The sequence below is a fragment of the Eretmochelys imbricata genome, chromosome 3, assembly GCF_965152235.1.
Source record: "Eretmochelys imbricata isolate rEreImb1 chromosome 3, rEreImb1.hap1, whole genome shotgun sequence".
NCBI lineage: Eukaryota > Metazoa > Chordata > Testudines > Cheloniidae > Eretmochelys > Eretmochelys imbricata.
The window spans coordinates 135,629,227-135,654,811 of record NC_135574.1 but is presented as its reverse complement, the minus strand read 5'-3'; the positions used below and the strand labels follow the sequence as shown (position 1 = coordinate 135,654,811).

Here is a 25,585-nt window from a genome sequence, read left to right as displayed (position 1 = left end):
ACATGATAAAGCTGAATATTTATTATGTAATGATATTTTTCCACTACACAAAAAGAAAATGCTAAAGTCTTATTTACAATACACAAACCCCACACATTTAAACTACTGCAAAAGGCATATTTTTATGGCAGTTTTGCTTACTTACTTAGGGCTGCAATCCTGCAAATAGTTCCGCTCTGGCAGACTCTGCTCCCAGAAGCCAAAAGGACATCCACATGGAACAGTTTGCAGAAACAGGGCATATGAGACTGTTCAAACCTCCTTTACTAAGAACCTGCCAACATGTCTCCAGTGTTCTATTGACTGTGGAGTAACCAAACTTCTGATCATCCAAATGTATTTTAGTTCCCCCATGCATTTCAAGAATCTGAATCCCACTACAATTCTCCTTTATGTATGTGTTTAGCCTCCCTGAAATGAGGGTTATCTGCTGCAGCATCTGTATTTTGTTTAGCATGTCCTGAGGAGGATATTTCAAGCACTTCTCGGGATTCCAAGTACTCAGTGTTCTGTGCCTAAGTACCCCCTAAAGAATTTTCAATGGGTTAGGAATGCAGCAATTTTAAAATCAGCATATCAAAATAAATCTACTTTACATGATCAATTATTGGATTAAAAAATGGCATTTACATGAATTAATTTTTTATTCTTCTATAGAAAATGCTAGAAGTAATCCTAGACAACTGTGTGCTATAGGGCAATAACCTCCTCATTCTATCAGCCTTATTGACAATTAGAATTGTTTGCTTAAATTATTTCAAGAGAAAAAAATTATATTAAACTTATGTTTTACATTAATACCCAAGTCCTTACTCAATAGTTCAGTTCATTACTATAGGTTGATCATTGTTTTACACATTTTGATGGGGGCACTTACACATTTGGACATGGCATTTGACAAGACAGAGTTTAAGACCCAGTCCTTGGATGTAAGAAGCTGTGTAGCTACAGCCAACAACCCAGCAATTTAACTAAGAAACCACGGAACTCCTTCTGATTTATCAAGTCTGTTTAGAAACAAGCACCTGACTCCTTAAAGAGCTGGGGAATTTAAAACAGCAGCCAGAAGAACATCTCCTCAAGCATCTAGATATAGACAGATGGTATATTTCCCTGTTCTCTCCCATGGCAGATTTTCAATTACAGCATTCTTTAGCTACATCTTCAGTTTGCACTCTAGTGGATAGAAGTTTTAATTTCTCTTTTGAGCTGTGATTGGGGGGAAAAACCCTTATAAAGCCCCAGTCAACTTCTAAATCAAATTTCCAGCTGAAAAATTTGTTCTTGCTATTATAGCAAGCACCACTGAAGATTACCACAACTCAAATAGAAAATCTCTTTTTTTCCCCAGTTTGTTTGCCTTGTGACTATGTATATAGTTAGCTTCCCTGATTTGTCACTGGTCAGGAGTCCTACCCTCATGTAGAACTCTCACATGAATGGTCCTCCCCAGGCTCTGCAAGAGCATCTACCAGTGACAGCGGCAAAGCTGAAATTGAACACACTTCAGGCCAGCATGTGCACACAAATGTAAGGAGGGGTGGCCCTAGGTATGTTGCTCCCAGGACCCTCCAATGATCCTTATAAAACACAACAGTGAGCAGAAAAAGGCCCAAACTTATTCTTTATTTATTTAAAGGAATTTTTAAAACCTCAGGACAAACTATTTAAAATGTGCCCTCTCTGACAACTTGAGATTATCCCTTTGACTATGTCCATTCCACAGCTTCCACAAGCTGGTGAAAAAGCTACTATATTGACCAACCTCACACAAGAAATAGGAGAAATTCCCATTAATCTTGAATCTGTAATCCTCTGTTAGTAGAGTATAGTTGTGTATTCCCAAGCTACATTAAAGGATGCAGTTATGGCATTCAGCAGCCCATAAACAGCTACATATAAAAGAGTTGACGAATACTGAATTCTGCATCAGTATTGGTTTGAATTACTGACCTCAAACAATTGTTTGTGAGAAATATTAAAGAAAGAAAGAGAGGGAACTGACAAAAATTTAGATACAGTATATAAAAGAAATGGGCATAAAACAAATCCACTGATCTGAATGCCTGTGAACTTTACATATGGATCAGAACTAAGTGGTTTGGAAGTTTCTCACATATATTGGTGGCCCGGGTGTAGGAGGAGGAGAAATGGTTGTAAATTTAAAAGAAGAAATAAACTATCTTAAAAACCAAATGCATTTTAGTTCTGTTTTATTTAACAATGATCATTCTTACTGAAATATATAATTGGTCAAAAACCTGACTTTCAGAAAATAATCCTTCCCACGTGAAAATGCTGTTTGTTGCTCACAATATCAATTTTCAAATTAAAATTCTAACTATTTAATGTGTGATGAAGTTTTGGGCATCACATTTCTTTATTTTGCAAAGATGTTTAAAGAACATTAATACGAGAGAATATTCTGATTTTTTTTTCAGTTCCTTCTGCCAGTCAAAACCGGATCCTGATATCTAAACTGTAAATAGCCCCACAATACATACTGTGTTCAATTCATGACACAAGCCATAACAGTGCTTTCTCAATTGCACCTGCAGTTAGTTATTGCCTGCAGAGGTGCTGGTGTGTACCTCTGAGGTCGTGGAAGGAGGCATTATAACCAAAGAAGAACTGGAATGAGGGTGAACAGGACTTGCTGCCCCCATAGGAAAAATGTAGTTGGCTCTCTTGACATATTCCTCCTGCTGATGTTCGTTACTTGAGGTAGTCAAGGCCATGCCCTACTCAGATACATTCCTTCTGAGCTGACTAGTATTACAGGCTCATGAGCACACAGCAAAATTTCAGCTGCTTTCTCCAATTCAGGGGAAAGAGACTCCCCTCAGAAGGAGACTCCGCTGGTTGGAAGGCATGAGATGCGATGTCCTGAGGTTGGGGGTTCCACGACCACCACTCCCAAGAGGAGAAGGCGGGTGGTGGTGGTCGGGGACTCTCTCCTCCGGGGGACTGAGTCATCTATCTGCCGCCCTGACCGGGAAAACCGAGAAGTCTGCTGCTTGCCGGGGGCTAAGATTCGCGATGTGATGGAGAGACTGCCGAGACTCATCAAGCCCTCGGATCGCTACCCCTTCCTGCTTCTCCACGTGGGCACCAATGATACTGCCAAGAATGACCTTGAGCGGATCACTGCAGACTACGTGGCTCTGGGAAGAAGGATAAAGGAGTTTGAGGCGCAAGTGGTGTTCTCGTCCATCCTCCCCGTGGAAGGAAAAGGCCTGGGTAGGGACCGTCGAATCGTGGAAGTCAACGAATGGCTACGCAGGTGGTGTTGGAGAGAAGGCTTTGGATTCTTTGACCATGGGATGGTGTTCCATGAAGGAGGAGTGCTGGGCAGAGACGGGCTCCATCTTACGAAGAGAGGGAAGAGCATCTTTGCCAGCAGGCTGGCTAACCTAGTGAGGAGGGCTTTAAACTAGGTTCACCGGGGGAAGGAGACCAAAGCCCTGAGGTAAGTGGGAAAGCGGGATACCGGGAGGAAGCACAGGCAGAAATGTCTGTGAGGGGAGGGCTCCTGCCTCATACTGGGAATGAGGGGCGATCAACAGGTTATCTCAAGTGCTTATATACGAATGCACAAAGCCTTGGAAACAAGCAGGGAGAACTGGAGGTCCTGGTGATGTCAAGCAACTATGATGTGACTGGAATCACAGAGACTTGGTGGGATAACTCACATGACTGGAGTACTGTCATGGATGGTTATAAACTGTTCAGGAAGGACAGGCAGGGCAGAAAAGTGGGGGAGTAGCACTGTATGTAAGGGAGCAGTATGACTGCTCAGAGCTCCGGTATGAAACTGTAGAAAAACCTGAGTGTCTCTGGATTAAGTTTAGAAGTGTGTGCAACAAGAGTGATGTAGTGGTGGGAGTCTGCTATAGACCACCGGACCAGGGGGATGAGGTAGATGAGGCTTTCTTCCGGCAGCTCACGGAAGCTACTAGATCGCATGCCCTGATTCTCATGGGTGACTTTAATTTTCCTGATATCTGCTGGGAGAGCAATACTGCGGTGCATAGACAATCCAGGAAGTTTTTGGAAAGCGTAGGGGACAATTTCCTGGCGCAAGTGCTAGAGGAGCCAACTAGGGGGGGCGCTTTTCTTGACCTGCTGCTCACAAACCGGGTAGAATTAGTGGGGGAAGCAAAAGTGGATGGGAATCTGGGAGGCAGTGACCATGAGTTGGTTGAGTTCAGGATCCTGACGCAGGGAAGAAAGGTAAGCAGCAGGATACGGACCCTGGACTTCAGGAAAGCAGACTTCGACTCCCTCAGGGAACGGATGGCCAGGATCCCCTGGGGGACTAACTTGAAGGGGAAAGGAGTCCAGGAGAGCTGGCTGTATTTCAAAGAATCCCTGTTGAGGTTACAGGGACAAACCATCCCAATGAGTCGAAAGAATAGTAAATATGGCAGGCGACCAGCTTGGCTTAACGGTGAAATCCAAGCGGATCTTAAACATAAAAAAGAAGCTTACAAGAAGTGGAAGGTTGGACATATGACCAGGGAAGAGTATAAAAATATTGCTCGGGCATGTAGGAATGAAATCAGGAGGGCCAAATCGCACCTGGAGCTGCAGCTAGCGAGAGATGTCAAGAGTAACAAGAAGGGTTTCTTCAGGTATGTTGGCAACAAGAAGAAAGCCAAGGAAAGTGTGGGCCCCTTACTGAATGAGGGAGGCAACCTAGTGACAGAGGATGTGGAAAAAGCTAATGTACTCAATGCTTTTTTTGCCTCTGTTTTCACTAACAAGGTCAGCTCCCAGACTGCTGCGCTGGGCATCACAAAATGGGGAAGAGATGGCCAGCCCTCTGTGGAGATAGAGGTGGTTAGGGACTATTTAGAAAAGCTGGACGTGCACAAGTCCATGGGGCCGGACGACTTGCATCCGAGAGTGCTGAAGGAATTGGCGGCTGTGATTGCAGAGCCATTGGCCATTATCTTTGAAAACTCGTGGCGAACCGGGGAAGTCCTCGATGACTGGAAAAAGGCTAATGTAGTGCCAATCTTTAAAAAAGGGAAGAAGGAGGATCCTGGGAACTACAGGCCAGTCAGCCTCACCTCAGTCCCTGGAAAAATCATGGAGCAGGTCCTCAAAGAATCAATCTTGAAGTACTTGCATGAGAGGAAAGTGATCAGGAACAGCCAGCATGGATTCACCAAGGGAAGGTCATGCCTGACTAATCTAATCGCCTTTTATCATGAGATTACTGGTTCTGTGGATGAAGGGAAAGCAGTGGATGTATTGTTTCTTGACTTTAGCAAAGCTTTTGACACGGTCTCCCACAGTATTCTTGTCAGCAAGTTAAGGAAGTATGGGCTGGATGAATGCACTATAAGGTGGGTAGAAAGCTGGCTAGATTGTCGGGCTCAACGGGTAGTGATCAATGGCTCCATGTCTAGTTGGCAGCCGGTGTCAAGTGGAGTGCCCCAGGGGTCGGTCCTGGGGCCGGTTTTGTTCAATATCTTCATAAATGATCTGGAGGATGGTGTGGATTGCACTCTCAGCAAATTTGCGGACGATACTAAACTGGGAGGAGTAGTAGATACGCTGGAGGGGAGGGATAGGATACAGAAGGACCTAGACAAATTGGAGCATTGGGCCAAAAGAAATCTGATGAGGTTCAATAAGGATAAGTGCAGGGTCCTGCACTTAGGACGGAAGAATCCAATGCACCGCTACAGACTAGGGACCGAATGGCTAGGCAGCAGTTCTGCGGAAAAGGACCTAGGGGTGACAGTGGACGAGAAGCTGGATATGAGTCAGCAGTGTGCCCTTGTTGCCAAGAAGGCCAATGGCATTTTGGGATGTATAAGTAGGGGCATAGCGAGCAGATCGAGGGACGTGATCGTCCCCCTCTATTCGACATTGGTGAGGCCTCATCTGGAGTACTGTGTCCAGTTTTGGGCCCCACACTACAAGAAGGATGTGGATAAATTGGAGAGAGTCCAGCGAAGGGCAACAAAAATGATTAGGGGTCTAGAACACATGACTTATGAGGAGAGGCTGAGGGAGCTGGGATTGTTTAGCCTGCAGAAGAGAAGAATGAGTGGGGATTTGATAGCTGCTTTCAACTACCTGAAAGGGGGTTCCAAAGAGGATGGCTCTAGACTGTTCTCAATGGTAGCAGATGACAGAACGAGGAGTAATGGTCTCAAGTTGCAGTGGGGGAGGTTTAGATTGGATATTAGGAAAAACTTTTTCACTAAGAGGGTGGTGAAACACTGGAATGCGTTGCCTAGGGAGGTGGTGGAATCTCCTTCCTTGGAAGTTTTTAAGGTCAGGCTTGACAAAGCCCTGGCTGGGATGATTTAACTGGGAATTGGTCCTGCTTCGAGCAGGGGGTTGGACTAGATGACCTTCAGGGGTCCCTTCCAACCCTGATATTCTATGATTCTATGATTCTATGATTGCAGACTTCCCTCCTCTAAAGAACTCATTCTGGGATAGCTATGATTTGACCACACGTAAGTTTGATACTATCGAGCAAGATATCTGTAAGCTTTGGGTTAATTTTTCCCCCACTGCTAAATCTGAGGCCTGACAACTCTATTTCACAGCAAAACGTGACACTAATTTAACAAGTTCTGAGTTGCAAACTAAGTGTAATGAATTCATTTTCAGCAATTAAGTGCAGACATCCTATGGTCTTTCCCGAAGCTCTTCCACAGTCTATAGTTAAAATGGATTTTGATGATCACAAAATTAACATCAAGTCAGAGGTCATCTCCCAGTGTGACTTTTCCAGCAGGTTGTTGGGCTGTCCCTGAAGCAGCCCCAGAAGGAGACTGACTAGGGGAGTCACAATTGCCTTGTGTTCACCCTACTGCTCCTGTGAAGGAGTAAATTGTGCCAGGTCTATACCAGCTGCAGCATATCCTCCCCAGTGTGCCACTATAATTAGAGAGACAGATTCCAGATTTTTCCTAGTTACGACTCCTTCCCCCACACCTACATGAAGTGGGAGGGATGTAAAATATGAGGAGCCAATTTCCCCCTACTGCCAGAAAGCAGTAATAGTCAACACAAGCACAAGAGAACATGTTAAGCCCCCACTGGTCTCTTCAGCCAGCACATAATATGGGCCACAGTCTTGCCCTTCAGTAACGGTAATAATGATAAATGCTCCTCTTTAACATAACAGATTATCAAAACTTTTGGCCTGAGGCCTCCAAAGATTCTAGAAGTTGGGTTGCCTCTCAAATAATAGCTTAAAAACCACTACTAACTACCACTACTTTAAACACTGCATTCATAACAACTGATGCAAGCTTACTGAACACTTGGATTAAAAATAAAGGAAGTAGATCTCCAGAAATTGGATGTTGTAATTCTTAGAAACTCAAAGATTAAAATGCCTCAACAAGCAGAGTACTTTAACGAATCAAGACACGTGAAGCATTTCCTAGGCTGAAGCCTTCACACAGGTGCATCTTCTACTAAATTAAATGGAATTTCTGCCCGTGTAAGGAATACAGGATCAGACCACAGGACCCCTTTCTCTGGGTAAAATGTCTAGAGTGGCAAAAAGGGGCAAGAGCAGAGAGGAGGATCTCAAACCAGAGTGTAACTTTTTCAAAGCCCACAAGCTAGCTTCCCCTCCACCCAAATCATCATCATGTATCTGAAGCTTTAGAGCATTCCCCTAAGAATTCTGTATAAACAGGATTTCACTGTTTTTCCTGCCATGTCTGAGGATTCTACTGTCACAGTGCTCTTTTTCACTATGTTTTTCTAATTGGGAGAGAGAAAGCCATTGTCTGAGCACCCAAACTATAGCCACCACATCTAGCCACCAAAAATCCCCAACGCCAGATTACACAAAAAATATATACCCAATTTCAGGTGCCTAATTATTGTTTATGACCCTTAGTGTACAATGGAAGAAACTATACAATGTCTAAGGAAAATTCCCACAGAAATGTTAATACAATTGTTAAAATTTGTAACAAAAAGCAAACATTGTAAAGGATAAACTAACAAAAGTACTAATTTTGGAAAACGAAAATTTTCATTGATATTAGGCTGCAACTGCAAACACAAATTGAATCATAGCACATTTTAAACTGTTCACTCACTACACAAAAAATGTACACTTCCCTAATTTGAAGTACCTACAAAAAATTTTAAACGAAAATGCTGAATACATAATTTCAGCTAACCTAAATGTAGATTAGATTCACAGATAAATCGTTTAATTCAATAAAACGGATTTCTTCATTTAATTTAAAAGAAACAATCATGTAACTGCCTCTCATCTCACCAAATGAAGTAAAAACAGTGAAAGAACTAAGGAAGTTCCCAGAAAAATTGTTAGAGACACCTGGAGATTTTTCATAAGTGGGTAAGCAGAGTAGCAAAACCACCAAGCAGCACTACCCAAGGGAAATAATGTAATATAGCTTTTTGGAATTAATTCTACTATTCTGAATTTCCTTATTTATAATGAAAAGGTAGAAAAATAGGAAGGATTCAGCTAAGTCATATAGTGGAAGATGTATAAATGCCACAAGGAACGGACAAACGTAATTCAGTTCATAGAAAGCCTAAGGTGCAGCATTGAGTCTGGGCTAACTGAAAGCTTGAATACAGAAGCAGATAATAGAAGAGGCCCACAGGGATAAAAACGCAATTGAATGTTTCGTAGCACCTTCACTTCATTCATTTCTCTATTTTTTCCCTAAATGTATTTGAATGCTCATTAAAAGAGAAATCAAACATTGCCAGGCACATTAATGCTGCATTTGTTTTGTACCTTGGAAGACCGAAAACAAAATGCTGTAGATTTCACGTCAGCTTTCTCTTTGTCCGTAAGAAGAAGACTCTTGTCATCCATGAGGCTTAAATATTTCCCTGTTGTTATATGTCTTAGTCTGAATAGCTGTCCCCATCTAATGTGGCTTCCACTCCACCTAATAAAGCAAGTTCAAAGAAGGATTCTTAAACAAAATGTTTAAAATTTAATGTTCTAGACCAAACAAACATATTTAAAGATTCATTATTATTCAGATTAGTTGCAAAATCATTGGCACAGAATGTCAAAGTCCACCCGTCATAGTACAGTATTAACAGAAAAAGCTACAACGTTTTTGGCTATCTGACGCGGTATCACTCCAAGAGGTACAATAAACTCATGTTTAAATTAACCTGTTAATAAAAAGTATTATGACAAAAGAAAAAGGTAAATGAATTATGACTTTTTCCAGTCCCAAAGAAGTGGAGACAGGAGGCTTTGACTAGAACCAAGAACACCATCAGTACAGTTTAACAGGTTCTTTTTTTTTTTTTTTAATCTTTTCACTGGTGGAAAAGATTACTTCTCTGAGCTGTATTTTCTGCACTGACAAAAGGAAATACCATCCGAATGGCTTGAAACCTGCATATGCAGTGCCTCTCCCCTGTGCCACTCTGCCATAGCTCAAGAGAAGTCCTCTCAGGTATAATGAAAGGAAGCTGTCAGTGGGATATTTGAGAGGAAGTTTAGTCCCCTTTCGTTACAAAAAAAAAAATTCAGATGTTGCAGAAATGGCTGCTTACTGACAGAAAAACAGAAATAATTCACAGATAGATTTCAGTAACTAGAGGATTTTACAGATACCCTATTGCATCCAGGAGAGGAGATCTCAGCTCCAAAGTATGAGCCAAGACCAACCAGGTCCTCACTTCAACATTTTATCCACTTGTAGCTAAGTTCACCGAGCTACCCAGATCACTCCTCTGCTCAGCTGTCTGTGCCCTCAGATACAGTGCTCACAAAATGATTATAAAACCAATCAACAAGAGCCTGCCCATATGCTTCACATTCTGCAGGAGATAAAGGGAAAGAAGAAGGGATGCTCCCACCCTGGAGTTCCACTCACAGTGGACTTCAAATTGAGGCACAGAAAGAGCAGGGTTCCAACTCCCTGCTTCAGACTGAGCCGCCTGTACTAATCTCCTGGCTGTACTCCAAATGTGTCGAGGTACTCCTCCATCAGCTTTCTCTCATAGGAGCTCTCAAACTTTACTTAGAGTGGACGCTTGGGAGGGAAGGGACCATTCTTTTGTTCTGTGTTTGTACAGTGCCTAGCACAATGGGGTCCTGGTCCATGACTGGGGCTCCTAGGTACTATCACAATACAAATAAAGAATATTCCATTTTGTTTGAAACAGCTCAAACTCATCATTTATGGGTCAAATATCACTGACTGGTATTGGTGAATCTACAGATATTCTATTTCAACTAAATCTAAATTATCCCACATATCAGAAGCTTGCATTGCCCCTTTTTGTTTTTATATAAATTCTTATGTACTTTTAGAATGAGCCCAAGCACATTCCAAAACAAATTAAATTCCAAAACAAATTAAAAGTTTTTCCCTGTATGTGTTTCATATGCATCTGTACACTAGCCTAGGTCCTATTCAAGGCACATCACATACGTCATTATCACTGTAGACTAGTGTAACAGATTTAGACTATTATCTGTGCAATAAAAATATCCATTTGTTTAAGCACCTCTTCATAAGTACTAGGTATACTGTCTGTGTAAATCCTGAAAACACATTTGGCAGCCATTTTCACAATATAAGTAACCTCTTGGCTTCCATTTTCTTAAAGAATTGGGGAGGTTCTTGGTTGTTTTAAAACACACTAGAGAGACAGGGTTTATTTCTGTCGCCTACTCTTTTTTTTTTTTTTTTTAATGACAGTAAAAATGTTGAACTCTGCTGTGGGATTTTTAGGTGGGGAGGGAAGGAGGATTTATCTCTCATAAATGCATTCCCCCCCATTAAGTCTTTTATATGGCAAGGTGAGCACCCACTACCAAAACACATCCAATACATACTACTGTCAGCTGGCATGAAGATTCCATCATTCAACCATATAAAGACCCAGGGCCTGAGTCTCAGTGATCACGTTGCAGCACTTGGGCCAGGGAAGGCAAAAATGGCTGAATATCTCTGCGTTCCTCATTATGGAGCCATGCAGGAGCCTACCTTAGAGCAGACTAAGGCTGCTCTAACTTACACTCTGCTTCACATGGCCATTATGGACTATAGGAAGAAGAGAATAGCTGAAGTGTAATGCACCCCAACCACACTTCCAATTTGCCCTTGAGAGATGGCAGCAGAGCGTGCACTGCCCTTACACTAGCTCTAACCACTGAGGAAGCTTTCTGGGTAGTGAATATTCTGAGCAGGCTGTTTCTGACCACTTAAAGGCCCCCTCTGCACAGCCAGAATGGCATAAAAGCGCTTTAGCATAACAGACTCAAGCCCACAGACTACTGTGGGCAAAACAATGATAAACGCTACCACCAGCTGCTCTGTACAAAAGATTCCTAACAGTCTGGTGTGAATTTACATTGAGACTGGCTACGGAATCAAAGCTGTGCAATGCTTCAGGGGGTTCTGTGCTAGTGAAGAGAATTCAAAAACAAGAAATTGTATGGAAAAAATTGTATGGAAAATCCCATCAGCATAGTCTGGGGGAGGAAGTTGGACAGCCAGAGCACAAGTTCCAGGTTGTAGTGGGTGGAGAGGAGGAAAGACAGTGATTTTAAGAAAAAAGAGAAATTGGGAAAAGGAAGTAGGACTGGGGAACAGTGATGGGTTGGTGACAGGGCTTGCACAATTGTAAAAAAGAGGGGGTGTTGATTTATGAACCAACAGCAATAATAGTCTTAGAACCAATCTTATTAAGAAATATTCTTCTAAAGAAAAGATGAATAGCATAAAACAAGATCTTTCAAGAGCTCGAGGTTCCATAAAAGGAACACTAAGCTATTCCAATTCCAATGTATTTTCCTTGCAATTACTTAGGCCTTTCTCTCATTTCCATCCACCACTTGATCTTTCCTTTTCTAGTCATAGCCCGTGCTATCCTTCCCCCTCTGATAATTCTTTGCCTAAACCCTATCTTTTTGCTCTGTCCAAGCCTTCCTCTCCTATTCTCTTCTCAGAGGAAATACTGAGTCCACTTTCTGTTGTCACAACCTCCCTCCCTACTGGACTTTCAATATCCAGGTGCCTGTGCCAGGGTTTATATTAGCGGAAACACGCATAAATCTGGGCTGTTGTATATTTCCTCTATGTTGAATCATAAAAACTCCCAGATTCAAGTAACCTTTCCAAAAGTTTCAAGAATGTGTAAGAATGCACATGCATATTATGTTACTCCATCTAATGTACCAGGAAACTCTGTGACCATATCTGCACACAAAACCGTGTAGTATATTACTTACTAGAGCAAGCCTTGCCCCCGCAAAAAAAAAATCTTACAGTCCAAGCCTGGAAAGACATTAATCTAAGTAGCCTCATGACTTCTATGGGATAAAGCTAGGTATGTGCATAAATCTCTACAAGATTGGAGTTCTAGAATGTAAAATGTTGGGTTTACTCTCACTAATCAGCACTACTTATTGTGGTGTTTGCAGGTCTGAGTCATTGATAGAGAGATTTTCAGGACAGGAAACAGATTTTAGTCTTTATTTGTTAAACATGTAAATGTTGCACAATATAGTGTTGTATAGTAGTAATAACAAACATATATACAGATTAGACTGATTTGTCACAAATCATGTGTCCAATTCGATACATTCAAAATTTACTTCTAATCACTGATGCACATAAATTTGTCTATTTAGCACCAGCTGGAAAGTTATAAGATGACACCTTTGGTAACAAAATAATACATCTGAAATTTGGCAATAATTGTGTCCCACCCAAAAAAAAAAAGTTTAACATTTTGATAGTAACAGTCATGTTCCTTGTAAAGAAAGATTACTCCTGTCAGGGCTGACTTGTATTGCAGATTCTTCTGACAAGTTCTCTAAACCTGCAGTCTGTAAACATTGCCTGTCAGTTATGCCATAAGACTATCAAATTGTAACATAACTCACTGTTCCTGTTCCATTATTTGCCAGGTGGTACACACTGATGGTAAAATACTACCCTGAAACATGTGAAGAGAAAGGTTTGGGAAACAAAAAGGCAGCGATTCTCTCATGGTTTCATTGCTGTTGCTTAAGCACAATTTAGTCCAAAAGCAACTAAAGGGGAGTGGAGGGAAATCCTTCCATTCCCCTTATATATATATTCAACGTCTTTTAACATCATCCCTTTAAATGGCATGCACAGATTAAACAACATCATTAGAGTGTAACATTTCCCCACAGCTATTGTCATTTAGTCTCTAAAATGATAATTTGTCACTTCACATTTTATCATAACTGCATACTTGTGAGTGAAACTTTAAGGTATGCTTGTATATTACAGTCACAGCTAAATAAGACACAATTCCCAGCAAGCAATCCAACTTTACATCATACTTTTGTGCGAGTTTTTCGGTTTATTTAGGGCTTTTTAAAATGCATCAGAAATTTATGGGGACAAAGCATAGTAACATAAAATCTTATTGGAATATGACCACCATGCAGGAGCTGTCCATAACCATAAATGACTGGAAAAGGGAAAATAAAACCACAAATATTTGAAATTAAAACAGAATAACAGAACCTGGATGTGATTCAGCAACATATTTAAGCACAGTGGAACTATTCATGTGCTTGAAGTTAAGTACACGCTTAAGTACCTTGCTGACTCAGGGCTTTCATGTTTGCTTCTAGTTTTTACCTACTGTGCTATTGACTTAGAGACTGACCCTACTCTGACTGAAGTCATACAGCTGATCGAGTTTGATTATATTGTATATATTTTTTCTTTGCATATTGTTACTTACGCAACTCTTAGAGTCTCTAGTCGCCAAAGGGAACGAGCATGAATCGACACAGCACCACCTTCATAATGGACAGTTCTGTAAATCAAACAAAGCAATGTTCTGAGATGAAAATTCTGATATCTCTTCTTTAACTTTCAATTTGTTCGGTTAATTGAGGATTTTTAATTTCAAGGTCCAAGACAATCCAGTTAACTGTTATTTAACAATTATGGTTATCAAACTCAAAAATAACTTGTCCCTTAAATGTTCTGATCCACTTGTTCATATACATTATTTTGTTTTTAAAATGCATAATTTTATCAAACATTTCTTTCCACTATCACATTTATACCACATTCAAAAATGTAAACCTCAGTGTTTCTAAGGATCAATTTGCCAGGGGAAAAAATATATAATCTGAAGATTAAAACATTGAATAGCAAAACTCAACACTAAAATAGATATTTCAAAACCAGAAGTAAGATGGTGGTGTTCGAATTTCTCATTAAAAACAACAGAATAACACAAGAAGTTACAAATGTGCCAAAATACTTATTTGAAGATAAGGAAGGACTAATTCCAACTCCAAGGTGTCAACGGGAGGCAAATAAAGCATAAGAGAAGCAAATGTTAAAATATTAATCCAGGGCTAAAAGATAAAGCTAAAATGTTGGGGAAACAAGTTAAACAGAGGGAGTCACATTATTGACATCCTAGATGAATGAGGTTTCAAATTATGTGAGAAAAAAGTATCTCAAAATAGAAGCAAAATATGCTTTGTGTAAATTCAAATAAAAATCACTGACCCAGATAACTCCTTCCAAGATCCATGCACAGTCAGTCTCCTCTCTGTGCGCATCTACCTCAAGAAAAGGTGTATGGGCAGTTCCTTAACATTGGGGGTAAAATCCTGGCCCTCTCAAGGTCAAAGAGTTCTGTTGACTTCAGCAGGGCCAGGATTTCACACCAGGTTTTTTGTTTGTTTTTTTAAAAATGGGATTTTAGCTAAATTAGAAATAGGCTTTTAACCATTTGCTTGTTCGTCTGTTAGTATGGTCTACGCAATATGTTAGGATGGCACTGCTGATGAGCCAAACAATGGACCTGATCTTGCGAGTTCTTACTCAAGCAAAACTCCCATTGACTATTTACATTGTAATTAGTGGATGGTTTGCCTGAGTAAGGACTGGGATGATATTTTTAAGTAGTCATGGCCAGCCTTTCAGCTGGCATATACAGTCAGAGTTCTATTGACTTTAATAGATCTTTGACAATATGCACAAGTTGAGATCTGGCCTTGATTTCTGGCAGGGGCTCCTTTTCTTCCCCCATCCCCTCCCCCCAAGTACAGATTGACACTGATCCTTTTAACACTGTTCCATTTATGAGAACATATCAATTATTTTAATAATTTGGATCATCCTAAAAGCTTTTTTCTTTATCAACTGTAGGTGTTAAAAAGAATTAAAGCTCATTTATGTCAAGGCCGATTGCTTCTTAAATATTATGAACCAGATGACAAGCAAAAGAAACTTTTGCCGTATTGTATCTGAACTTATATATTCAGAAGTTTGCCTATGTCAGTACGTGGCATTTTTCATACAGCTGTGGTTGGCTTAATACTTTCATACTGCATGAAAAAACAATATTACATCAAAGTAATATCACTGATCATGAGTCCTGATGTAATGCCTGGAAAAGGTGTAAGGCCTGGAAAACATTTGCACTAGATAAAACCCTGTGCTGGTTTCTCACCATCAAGTCTAATATTTTCTATATTTAATTTCCTGGGTCTGTTGCAGGAATAGCTTATCAGCAACAGCATGAGGGGCCTCCAACAAGCTCTCAGACGTCTCTGCAGAGGGAACAACAGTGCCAGTTAAATCTTAAACTTTTATTGAAATCAACCCTCAAGAGCACAATAAACATTCTGAAAACCTGTGCTCCAAGTCAGGTACCATGATTTCATGTTTTGTTCTTTTTTTGTACATGGCCTACCACAACAGAGGCTCTACTAAACAACACATAAGCAGCCACACACTGTTTAAAATCATAAAATTCTTAATTAGCCTTTTGCTTATTTCCCTATAAAATTAGCTGACATTTCACAAAATACCAAAATTCAAGACTGATTCTATATGTGGTTGGAATTCTCTCTTTCAAATAGTATAAAGGCTTGTTCTAGCAGTTAGAAGGCCATTAAAATGTGTGTGAACTCAGTGAACTCTGTGTGATATCCTGAAACCTGCAGGAGACAAAATTATTTCTAATGTTGGAAAGCCTGAAATATGGCACTAATCTCATACTCTACAGGTATTTGTTTGGCAATGATCCAGGATGGAATATATAATGAATCCCAGACCAGTGTAATTTAAAATACCTTTAGAAATACATGGAGTGAAACTGAAAGAATGGGTCCTTTATGGTTGAACTGATTTGTTTTATGTCAACGTACATCCTCTTTCGTCCTCAAGATCATTCAGATATCCTAAGGGCCTAAAGCCACTGGCTGCCCCACTAACGGGAAGGATGAGTCCTGGAATGCTCACCTGGGAGGAATCTGGAGGCTAATGGGAGAGGAAAGCAGGCTACAGGGAAAAAACTGGGAAATGTAAATACAGTATTTAGCAGCCTCTTACTGGAAAATAGTTTCTAGCACATTCTCACCCATTTTCTATGAATGAATATGGTACCATGGAGTAATCTCTCTCTGTGATGTAGCTTGTCTATGAATAACACTTTGCAGGACTGCAAAGTGAAACTGAGTGCTTCTACCCTGAAAGTGCTTCTACCCTGAAAGAATGAGTAACTCCATAATACAAAGAGAGCTACCCTCAGGGCACCATCTGCATTTAAGAAGAGAAAGCTACAGGATAGGCACAGACAAAAATAAATAACAGATTAGCCAAATAATGAAAGTTTATTTTTTTAACATTAGAAATATAATTTCTCTGCCCAATGTGAACTTCTAAACAAAGCACACACAAAAATCTCCCAAAGCCAGGAATACTTGCTCCATGGCCAGTCAATTTATTCAAGAGAAAGGGTGGCATGCTATATGTACAATAATGAACACTCAAAGCCCTATATCTGGGAATTAGGAGGGTATTTGTTTGGCGTGTGAGAGTGAGGAGTAGACAGAGCTAATGTAAAATAAAGTCCCTACTAGTCTAGGCGCAAGAAGAACAGGTCCTATCCAACCCTCGGATCATCTAAGAAAATTACCTTGTAGATGTGGTGGCTGTCACCCCTAACTCCCAGTCAACAGAGAGAAGCAGGGATGCCACTACCTTCTCAGCTGTGGCAGAGGACTCACTGAAATTCTACAGTCAGTCTCCCTCACTTCATAACTGTCTGCAGCAAGTTGCTACCCCAACCCACCCCATTATGACCAGATGTGGTCTTGTGGCAGCTCTGCCTCAATTTTCCCCCTCCCTGCCAGACTGTCCTTTGGCCTACTCCAGCCACAGGAGTGCCCTGTCCCTCCAGCCAGACTACTTTACAGAGTTCTACCCCTTCTGGGTCCAAGAGTCCTTTATCAAAGTACTCAAGTAATATATACAAAATCTAAACAGTCAGCATGGCTGGACTCAGCAGCCAGCCACCTCATTGCAGGCATGCCTCTGTTGCTTTAGACTGTTCTTCTGTCCCTCAATCCACCACATCATTCAGGGGCTGGCCCACTTCTCCCCATAGTCATGTATTCAGGGAGGCTCCAACTGGGCTTCCAGCTAGCCCCTAGAGAAACCTGTCTGGTCTTCTCCCCTTTTTCTTCCTCAGACTTCCAGGCAGTTCCTCAGAGAGAGTGAAAGTGAACTCCCTCACCTCCAACTTTCCTCCTCCCAACTGGGCTCACCCAGCTCTTTAGGGAAACAAGCCCTGATTTCCCCTAGCTGGACTTTGTTTCTAATTAGGCTAGGCCCACATTCCAGGTGCAACAGGCAGATTAATTGGCCTCTCAGATCCATATTAATACTTTCACAGCATGTGTGGGGTAAACTCCTCATCACACTGCTGTTTGGTTTCAAAGAAAGGCAGAGTGAAATCTGTGGCCAAACAAACAAATTTTATTTCTTCCAAAGTAGATTTAGCTTTTCTTAAACAAATTGTAGCATATATAAAACTAAGAAGCTACTATCTTCAGTTACATCAGTGCAACCTTGCTGAAATCAACAAGGTTACACAGATAGGCAGAATTTGGCTTGAAACTTAGAATGTTAGACAAATAACAGATGTGTGTGCGTTAACATGAAGTCTAATCTTCATTTGTTACCTTCTTCCATCCCCAGAAAATAATTATTAGAATTTACTTTATATCAAAGTGGCTTTCACTGTTGTTCCATTTGATGTACCCCATTACTACCATTTATCTAGTACTTACAGCAGTTCAGAGTCCAAATGAACTGTGTTTCATTACATTTTAATCCTTACTGAAGGAGACCCAGAGTTTTTACAGTAACCCTTAACAGCAGGTGACATTACTGAGATAAAACACTCACTGCTTTCCGTTACACCTGTGCAAATCTGTAATAATTCCTTTGGATACAAAGGAGTTGTTTCAGATTCACACTGGAATAATGGAGAAAACAAAAATATACGTTGTTAAGTGCAATAAAGATTCATATTACTAAGTGAAGAGCAGTACAGAGAAACAAATCCTGCAATAGTTTATTATTATTCATAATCTGATAAATACAGACAAATATAATGGCAACAGAAAATGAAGAGGGGGCAAGAGCCCACACAACAAGCCAGGCTCCTCTCCCTAAAAGAGGAGAAAGAGAGTATAGTCAGGGCCACAAAATACATTCCTCTTCCCCAGTGAGGCGCTCCATAAAACACTCCTGCCATTTTCCTTTCCATTTTCCAATACACCCTTTAAATATTTTTTCTAAGCTTACAGACCCATGCCATTAGGCATTTTTATTTCAAGAGAACATAGTTGTAATAAACTCAGAGTCCTCAAGAGTCTGACGTTCATCTTTACTACAGATCTTCAGCTTGTTCAGTTAGTCTGTATAACGAAGCTAGAGAGACAAGGTGGGTGAGGTAATATCTTTTATTGAACCGACTTATGTTGGTGAGACAGACAAGCTTTCAAGCTTACACAGAGCTCTAGGAAGACCTGAAGAAGAGCTCTGTGCAAGCTTGAAAGCGTCTCTCTCTCACCAACAGAAGTTGGTCCAATAACAGATATCTCACTCACCTTCTCTCTCTAATATCCTGGGACCAACATAGCTACAACAATACTACACACTATAATGAAGCTGTCTTTTGTCTGACCTATGGCTGTTTATTAAGCCTAACACAACCAGTTCTTCTTGATCATGACATTAATCTATTTAATTCCTCCTAATACAAAGTCACTAGGGCCTAGAACTTGCTAATTTGCTCACTAATTCCTTGGAGTTCACATACTGTAACTACAGCACCAAGGACAGCTCATCCTTTCCTCTGTTCTTCAGCTCTCTGAACAATTCTTGGCTCCACACTGCACAATTCTTGGCTGTAAGTGACATTACTGGGACACAAAAGTAGGGGCTAACCAGAATTAATCATGTTCCCACTTGCTGATTCCTAACACACTTGTGCTTATCTTTGTGAGATGTACAGCAGGAGTTTGCACTTCATGACAATTGGTAAATCTCAAAAAGGCAGCAAGACAACTGAATATCCAATTACAATAATGAATTAATTACATGGGTTAAAAATAGATTACTGTATACCAACTTCCCCCAGAGAACCATGAGCCAATTCATATTCTTATTACAATATTGCAGAGCAGTATGGGGAGACAGCAGCCACACCAATTAAATTCACTAACTGCAATGCAGGGCACTAAATGAGATAATCTATTCCATTTTGATATTGTTGAAATTTACCTAATTCAATAAAAAGCAAATATTAAATTATACTGTGAGGAGATAATGAAGTACAACCAAATGATTTGAAACAAATCTAGATGTCACAAATGTTAACAGCTTTTCTTTTTATTTCTCAGTGTCAAAAATGTTAAGATCTTATCTAAACAGCTTTCCTTTTTATTTCATATTTTTAATTAACAATTTTCTTTTAGTTTTATATGCATAACAGCATGGTGCTTTGCATGGATTATAAATGGATTAATAAATAAAATAAACTTCAAGGGCTTAGTTATAGTTCTTAGAAAAAGAACCATACTGGGGTCACTACGGGATGGCATACTGCCTACGTAAAGGTGGCTGGAGGTTTTATGCCTCCAGAGATCAAGACCAGATGTAATGACTCTGGAGACATTGGAGGAGGTAGGCTCACCTATGAGCTTTGCTATACTTTTGAGGAAAAAAATAGCTTGTATCCTCCCAACACAGAAGTTCTGCTGCACAGGGAGGTTGGAACTATGGCTGTAACCTCATTTCACCCTCTGGGGCATGGAGCACTGCCTGTGGCAATAGCTGCTCCTTTTCTTCTGGGAGTGAGACAGCGCAGACACCGACTGCCTCTGCTCTGGAGCACTAGAAAGTGGAAGGAAAGCCCACACTGTGCTCTCTACCACACTTCTGATCACAGAAGCTCAGAGTCGGAAGGGACCTCAGGAGGTCATCTAGTCCAAACCCCAAGAGGAGATTATTTATCTCAGTTTGAATTGGCAGTCATTTTATTTAAGAGTAACATGGGTTTATTGTAACTGTCTAATAAAGTCGGTGTCCTGGCACAATTCTAGTTCAGATGATGACATTCAAAGTTACACTTAAAAGCCAATTATATAAGATAGTCTCTTCATATCCTGCTCAAACCTGCTGCGTGTTTTCTATGTACTCAGATAGCCGTTGTATTTCACACACAGGTGGCTACACACTTAAGTGATGGACCAAGTTGTTCTGTGTTTAGTTTATGAATCCACTGGTAAAGTGTGTGAAGAGCTTGGGGTCCTTCTGAGTGAATATATAATGCAACATTGTTACCTTTAAGATTATGGGGGGTTTTAAAAAATCAAAGAAATTGTCACTTGTCAGTGTGAATTTTGGGAGCTCAAGCCTTAGTCATAAATAATCCTTTCCTTGTGTCAGATACCAACCTTTTCTGGGTACAGTGCATATTTGTGAAGTTATTAATGCTATATCTAAGAAAATGTTTACAGTTGAAAGAGACTGATATAGGTTCCATTACCTGTAACAAATAATTTGCCTTTTTGGATTGTTGACCCATATATGCTAGGCTAAGATAGGTATATTAATATATGTGGTGTGAATTTTATATATCTATATAACATTTCTAGCAGCTACATAACCTAAATTGGCTTATGTCTCTCTATAATTCTGTTCACTTATGCTACATATGCCACAACACCTTGCATTAGCTGAAAAAGTAAATCAGGATCACAACATATGGGTGTTTACTATAGAAACAGGTAAGGAGTTACTTTCACAGGCCAGTACTGGAATGTCCCAAATGCAAAGGAGAAGATTCATGAGTGTTCTATGCTGGTACAAACCAAGGGGGTGCCTTCATCCCCTTGGTACTTGGAATACATGTGTGCAGAACACAGAGATAAGGGTAACACCATGGTACCAGAAAAACAAAGTGGAAAGTTTCTAGTTTCAGATGACACACACAATGCATTTTTACCTGTAAACACATTGACTAAAAAAAAAAAACCAGCAGCTTTAGGGGTATAACTTCAGGAGCACACCTTCTGTATAAGGTGAATTTAACAACACTGAATGAGACTGCTTCCCCAAAACTGGTATCTTATTGAACCTTTCTTCCTATACTATAGTATTATTGACTTTTAGCAATAAACCTGAATGGCATTGGTTATTTGGTCTTTTAAATATATTTCATACCAAACCAAAGTGTGATCAAGCAATTGACTATACAATGTATCAACAGGATCTGTTCAGCCACTTTGAATATGAGTTTCTTTACTTCACACACTGCCTATCCAGTTCTGAGTCTAGCAGAAAGTCCTAAACCTCATTTGCAAATCCTTAACTGACCAGGACCTAGAACACTTTAGACTAGAGAATTCCAGGTACTCCTCAAAAGGAGGGGAGGCAGAGCTGTTGAACCAGTTTCCAATAAATTAGGCTGAGCCTAATACAACTCTTAATACAGTAATTTTCCTACTGGATAATTTAGGCTCCTGACAAACCGAAGCCTGACCCCTCCAAAGAGATCCTGTGTAGAAGTCAGGAGATCCATGATCCCTCCCAGGGGCATGTGTTATATAATAATGACATTTGTGGAAGAATCCCATGGTGCATGATACTTTAAAAATGCATATAACCGTCAGAATAGTAAATTACTTGTCATCTGTAATATTTTAGGTCCTAATCCTACACTGAGAACTGTATGGGTAAACCTCACAGCACAGAGCCCCACTGAAATCAAACTCCCTCCCCAGTGCCCTGTGGTGGACTGGCATTCCATTTTATATTTCTGAGTAATAAAAGACAGCTGCTCATTCTTTTCAGAGGGTAATTATTATCGTTACAAAGAGTAACAATTCTAGCTCATTACGATGATCATGGTCTTGTGATGAGTCAGTGATTTTTTATAATAAGCACCTTAGAATTGGGACCTAAAGAGGAGCTGGAGAATCCAGCATGGTGACCCATCTCACCAATAATGCTGCTGTAGACTGGATCCCAAAATTCAAAGATGGGAAAAACAATTAAAATAATAATAATAATAATAATATAGTTATTGTAGGGCTGAAGCCCTCTATGTAAGTCCTTTCTGTTTCTCAGTCCAGTACTATATTAAGTGTCCTCAACTTTGCTGACTGCTTTTAACTTTACTATCAGTCCTTGTTGGACTGACAAAAGACAAGTATAGGAGGGAATTTCTCTCTTAATTCTTTCCTTCCTGAGACAATATATGCAAGAGTATTTCTCTGATTTCACAGACAGACTACAGGAAAAGTGATTACTTACCAATCAAAAGACAGATAATTTTTGGGTGGGTTTTTGTTTTCTTTGTTCCCCCACCCAAGACCTATAGCATAGTGTCCCTTTCAGAATTTTAGTTTTGAAGAAAAAGCAGTTATGATTTGAAATTCGAGGTCACAGTGGAGAGATTTCCATATTTCTGAATAAGCAATCATAGAATATCAGGGTTGGAAGGGACCTCAGGAGGTCATCTAGTCCAACCCTCTGCTCAAAGCAGGACCAATCCCCAATTTTTGCCCCAGATCCCTAAATGGCCCCCTCAAGGATTGAACTCACAACCCTGGGTTTAGCAGGCCGATGCTCAAACCATTGAGCTACCCTCCCCCAAAAGCTATCAGTGTTCACATGCTGTGATATCACTGTCAAATCGATTTTGAATTATTCGATTTACTGATTCATTTATTGGCTTCCTATCAAGATCAATTGTCCTTAGAGAGCTATAAGTTAACTTTGTTCTTCACTCAATCAATATTTTCCTGTTGATGCAAACAAAAAGCCTTTATATTCACCTCAAGAGAAATTGATGACCACATCCAGCCCCTTTGAATCTTTTCACTTGCTTCTTTCTTTGTCTCCTGCATCAAATTCAAACTCCTCATCCTCACCCCCCTCTCTTCTTTCTGCTCCCTTTTTCACTCTGCTGAAGCCACATACATAATTACTCACTTCATGTCCTTCCACTGATCTCCATGCACTGTCCCATGTGGCTGATCCCTCTAGCACACGCTCCCCTCCACCAGAGATCACTCTCCCTCCTCAAAGTCCTGCCGTAAAACACGCTTTTTCCTACAAATCCTAAACCATGAAAGAAATGCTAACAAAAAGATTAAAAATGCTTATTCAAAATTAAAAAAAAAACAAAAAACTCATGGAACTAACAATGCACATGATGAACTTCAATGCCCATTCATTTTGTTTTGCTCTTGTATCTTGTATCCCATACATTAGTACATTATTTATACATTACTACAGTATTTATAGGATAATTTTATCAATTACACATCTTTTTACATGACACTAAAAGGCAAGCCATCAGTTCCTCACAGCTCCTTAACTTGTTGTTCAGTTCCTTTCCTTATCTCTGTTTTGCATACTAGCATTCCAGGTATTGGTGCATGAAAGTACATCCTTTGTTTGTAACAGGGTAGAACAATCATATATTTTGTCCTTTCCCTTTGGGACATTCCACTACTGGCCTGTGAAAGAAACTCCCTACCTGTTGCTAGGAGAACACATTTATATGCTGATCCTGACAGCTTTCCTATCTACTTAAGCCAAAACTTACTTCAGTTAACGCAGGGTATTATGGCATAGTTAGCACAAGTGAAAAGAATTATAAAAGATAAAGGCCAATTTGGGCTATATAACTGTTATTAATATTATGTGCTTAATGCATTCTCTCTCTCTATATATATATATATATATACACACACACACACACACACACACACGGTGCAACTAATATACATTATTACTATGACAAAGACATATGAATGTTTAAATACTTTGGGCCTTATAACAGCATTGTTTATAACAGCATTGATCAGTATATGCTGGGCATATAATTTTAAACACCAGAGAGATGGTCCCCATACAAGAATCCAGATAGATTAAATTTGACAAATACAGTGCAAAGAAAGAAGCTATAAAACCTATGCACAACATGATCAGGACTCAAAATTTCTGACACACCTTATCTCTCTTCACTCCCAAGCAGAATGTAATAAAGCCATATGAACTTTAATTCATATGATTTCTGCTTTTAGATAGGATAGCCTTTGACATCTCATCAGGATCGTGAGCCATGTCAGAGGAAATATGTATTCTCTAATTCTCATAATACATATTTTTCTACCCTTTGGCCACTCTGTCCCAACTAAAACCATAGAGAAAAATAGTTACTATTTTGCTGCCACATTCCATTTCTACTGTCAAAGTTGCTATTAGATTATTTGTCCACTCCAACTGTATTCCTGAACCCCCCAGGAAAGACCCAACATTTTATGTGCAGCAGACAAATTAGATTACTCTAAATGTTTCTTCATTTCTCAAAGCTTAAATAAATGACAGTGTCTTATCCACAATGGACCTTTCCCCCCTATATTTTCCTTGATATTCTTCTCTAGCCCAGCAGAAATACCCAAAATAAATGAATTTTCTTGATGATATTTGATGTGACATTCGTTTTTCCTTTAAAAACTCGGTGCCCTATGGATGTTCACTACACAACTAGAAATTATTTTAGCCACATCACATATGTAGACAGAACATCCTCAAGTTCCATGCAACACAATCAGGAACATCAGAAGCTCCAAGGCCCTTCACGTGCAGCTCGAAAGGGTTTACTCAGAGCACCTATTACTGCACCAAAATCTTTATTTCTAATAACAGTTATTAACGGAGAAGCTGGTGTGGACTTGACTGACTCTTCTGCAGCAGCCAATATCATTTCCAAGTCCTGTAATTTTTCAGTTGAGCAGCCTCTCATTTTCTAAATATACAAAGACATACACACAAAAAAGAGTCTACAGCATTATAGATGATTCCATCTCATCTAATAATGCTTTTAGAGGTACAGATTTGACAGATGGGGAGTGCCCAGAAACCCACAGACAAGATTAATTATTCTCCCTGCTTTTGTTGTGCTTTAGGATGAAAAGGTAGAAATCTGCTCTCTTTCTTTCCTCCTATTTCTTCCCATTTCCTTCCTTGTTTTCCTTTTTTTCTCTTGCTGGATATTACTTCATATTTTGTAACTTCCATCAAACTCATCTGACATGGAATGTCAGAAACATAAATCAGGAAAGTACTACAGCTTCAGAGGCAAGTGAACGCTATAGCTAAGTTTGCAAACTTTTATTTCCTTCCTATTTACAAAGTGGGGAAAATACTACTTCCCTACCTCGTGTGAGGTATTGTGAAGATAAAGAACTTGT

At 40.0% G+C, this 25,585-nt stretch overlaps 1 protein-coding gene across 1 annotated transcript in view; it reads right to left on the bottom strand.

Annotated features, from left to right (window-relative positions):
- The window catches only part of RYR2 (ryanodine receptor 2), a 743,716-nt gene that overhangs the window by 399,669 nt on the left and 318,462 nt on the right, over positions 1 to 25,585 (bottom strand). The window contains exons 14-15 of the mRNA XM_077812173.1: positions 13,738 to 13,812; positions 8,771 to 8,927 (exon numbers count right to left, since the gene is read on the bottom strand). Of these exons, the coding sequence (XP_077668299.1) occupies positions 8,771 to 8,927; positions 13,738 to 13,812 (232 nt within the window). The remainder of the gene's footprint in view (positions 1 to 8,770; positions 8,928 to 13,737; positions 13,813 to 25,585) is intronic.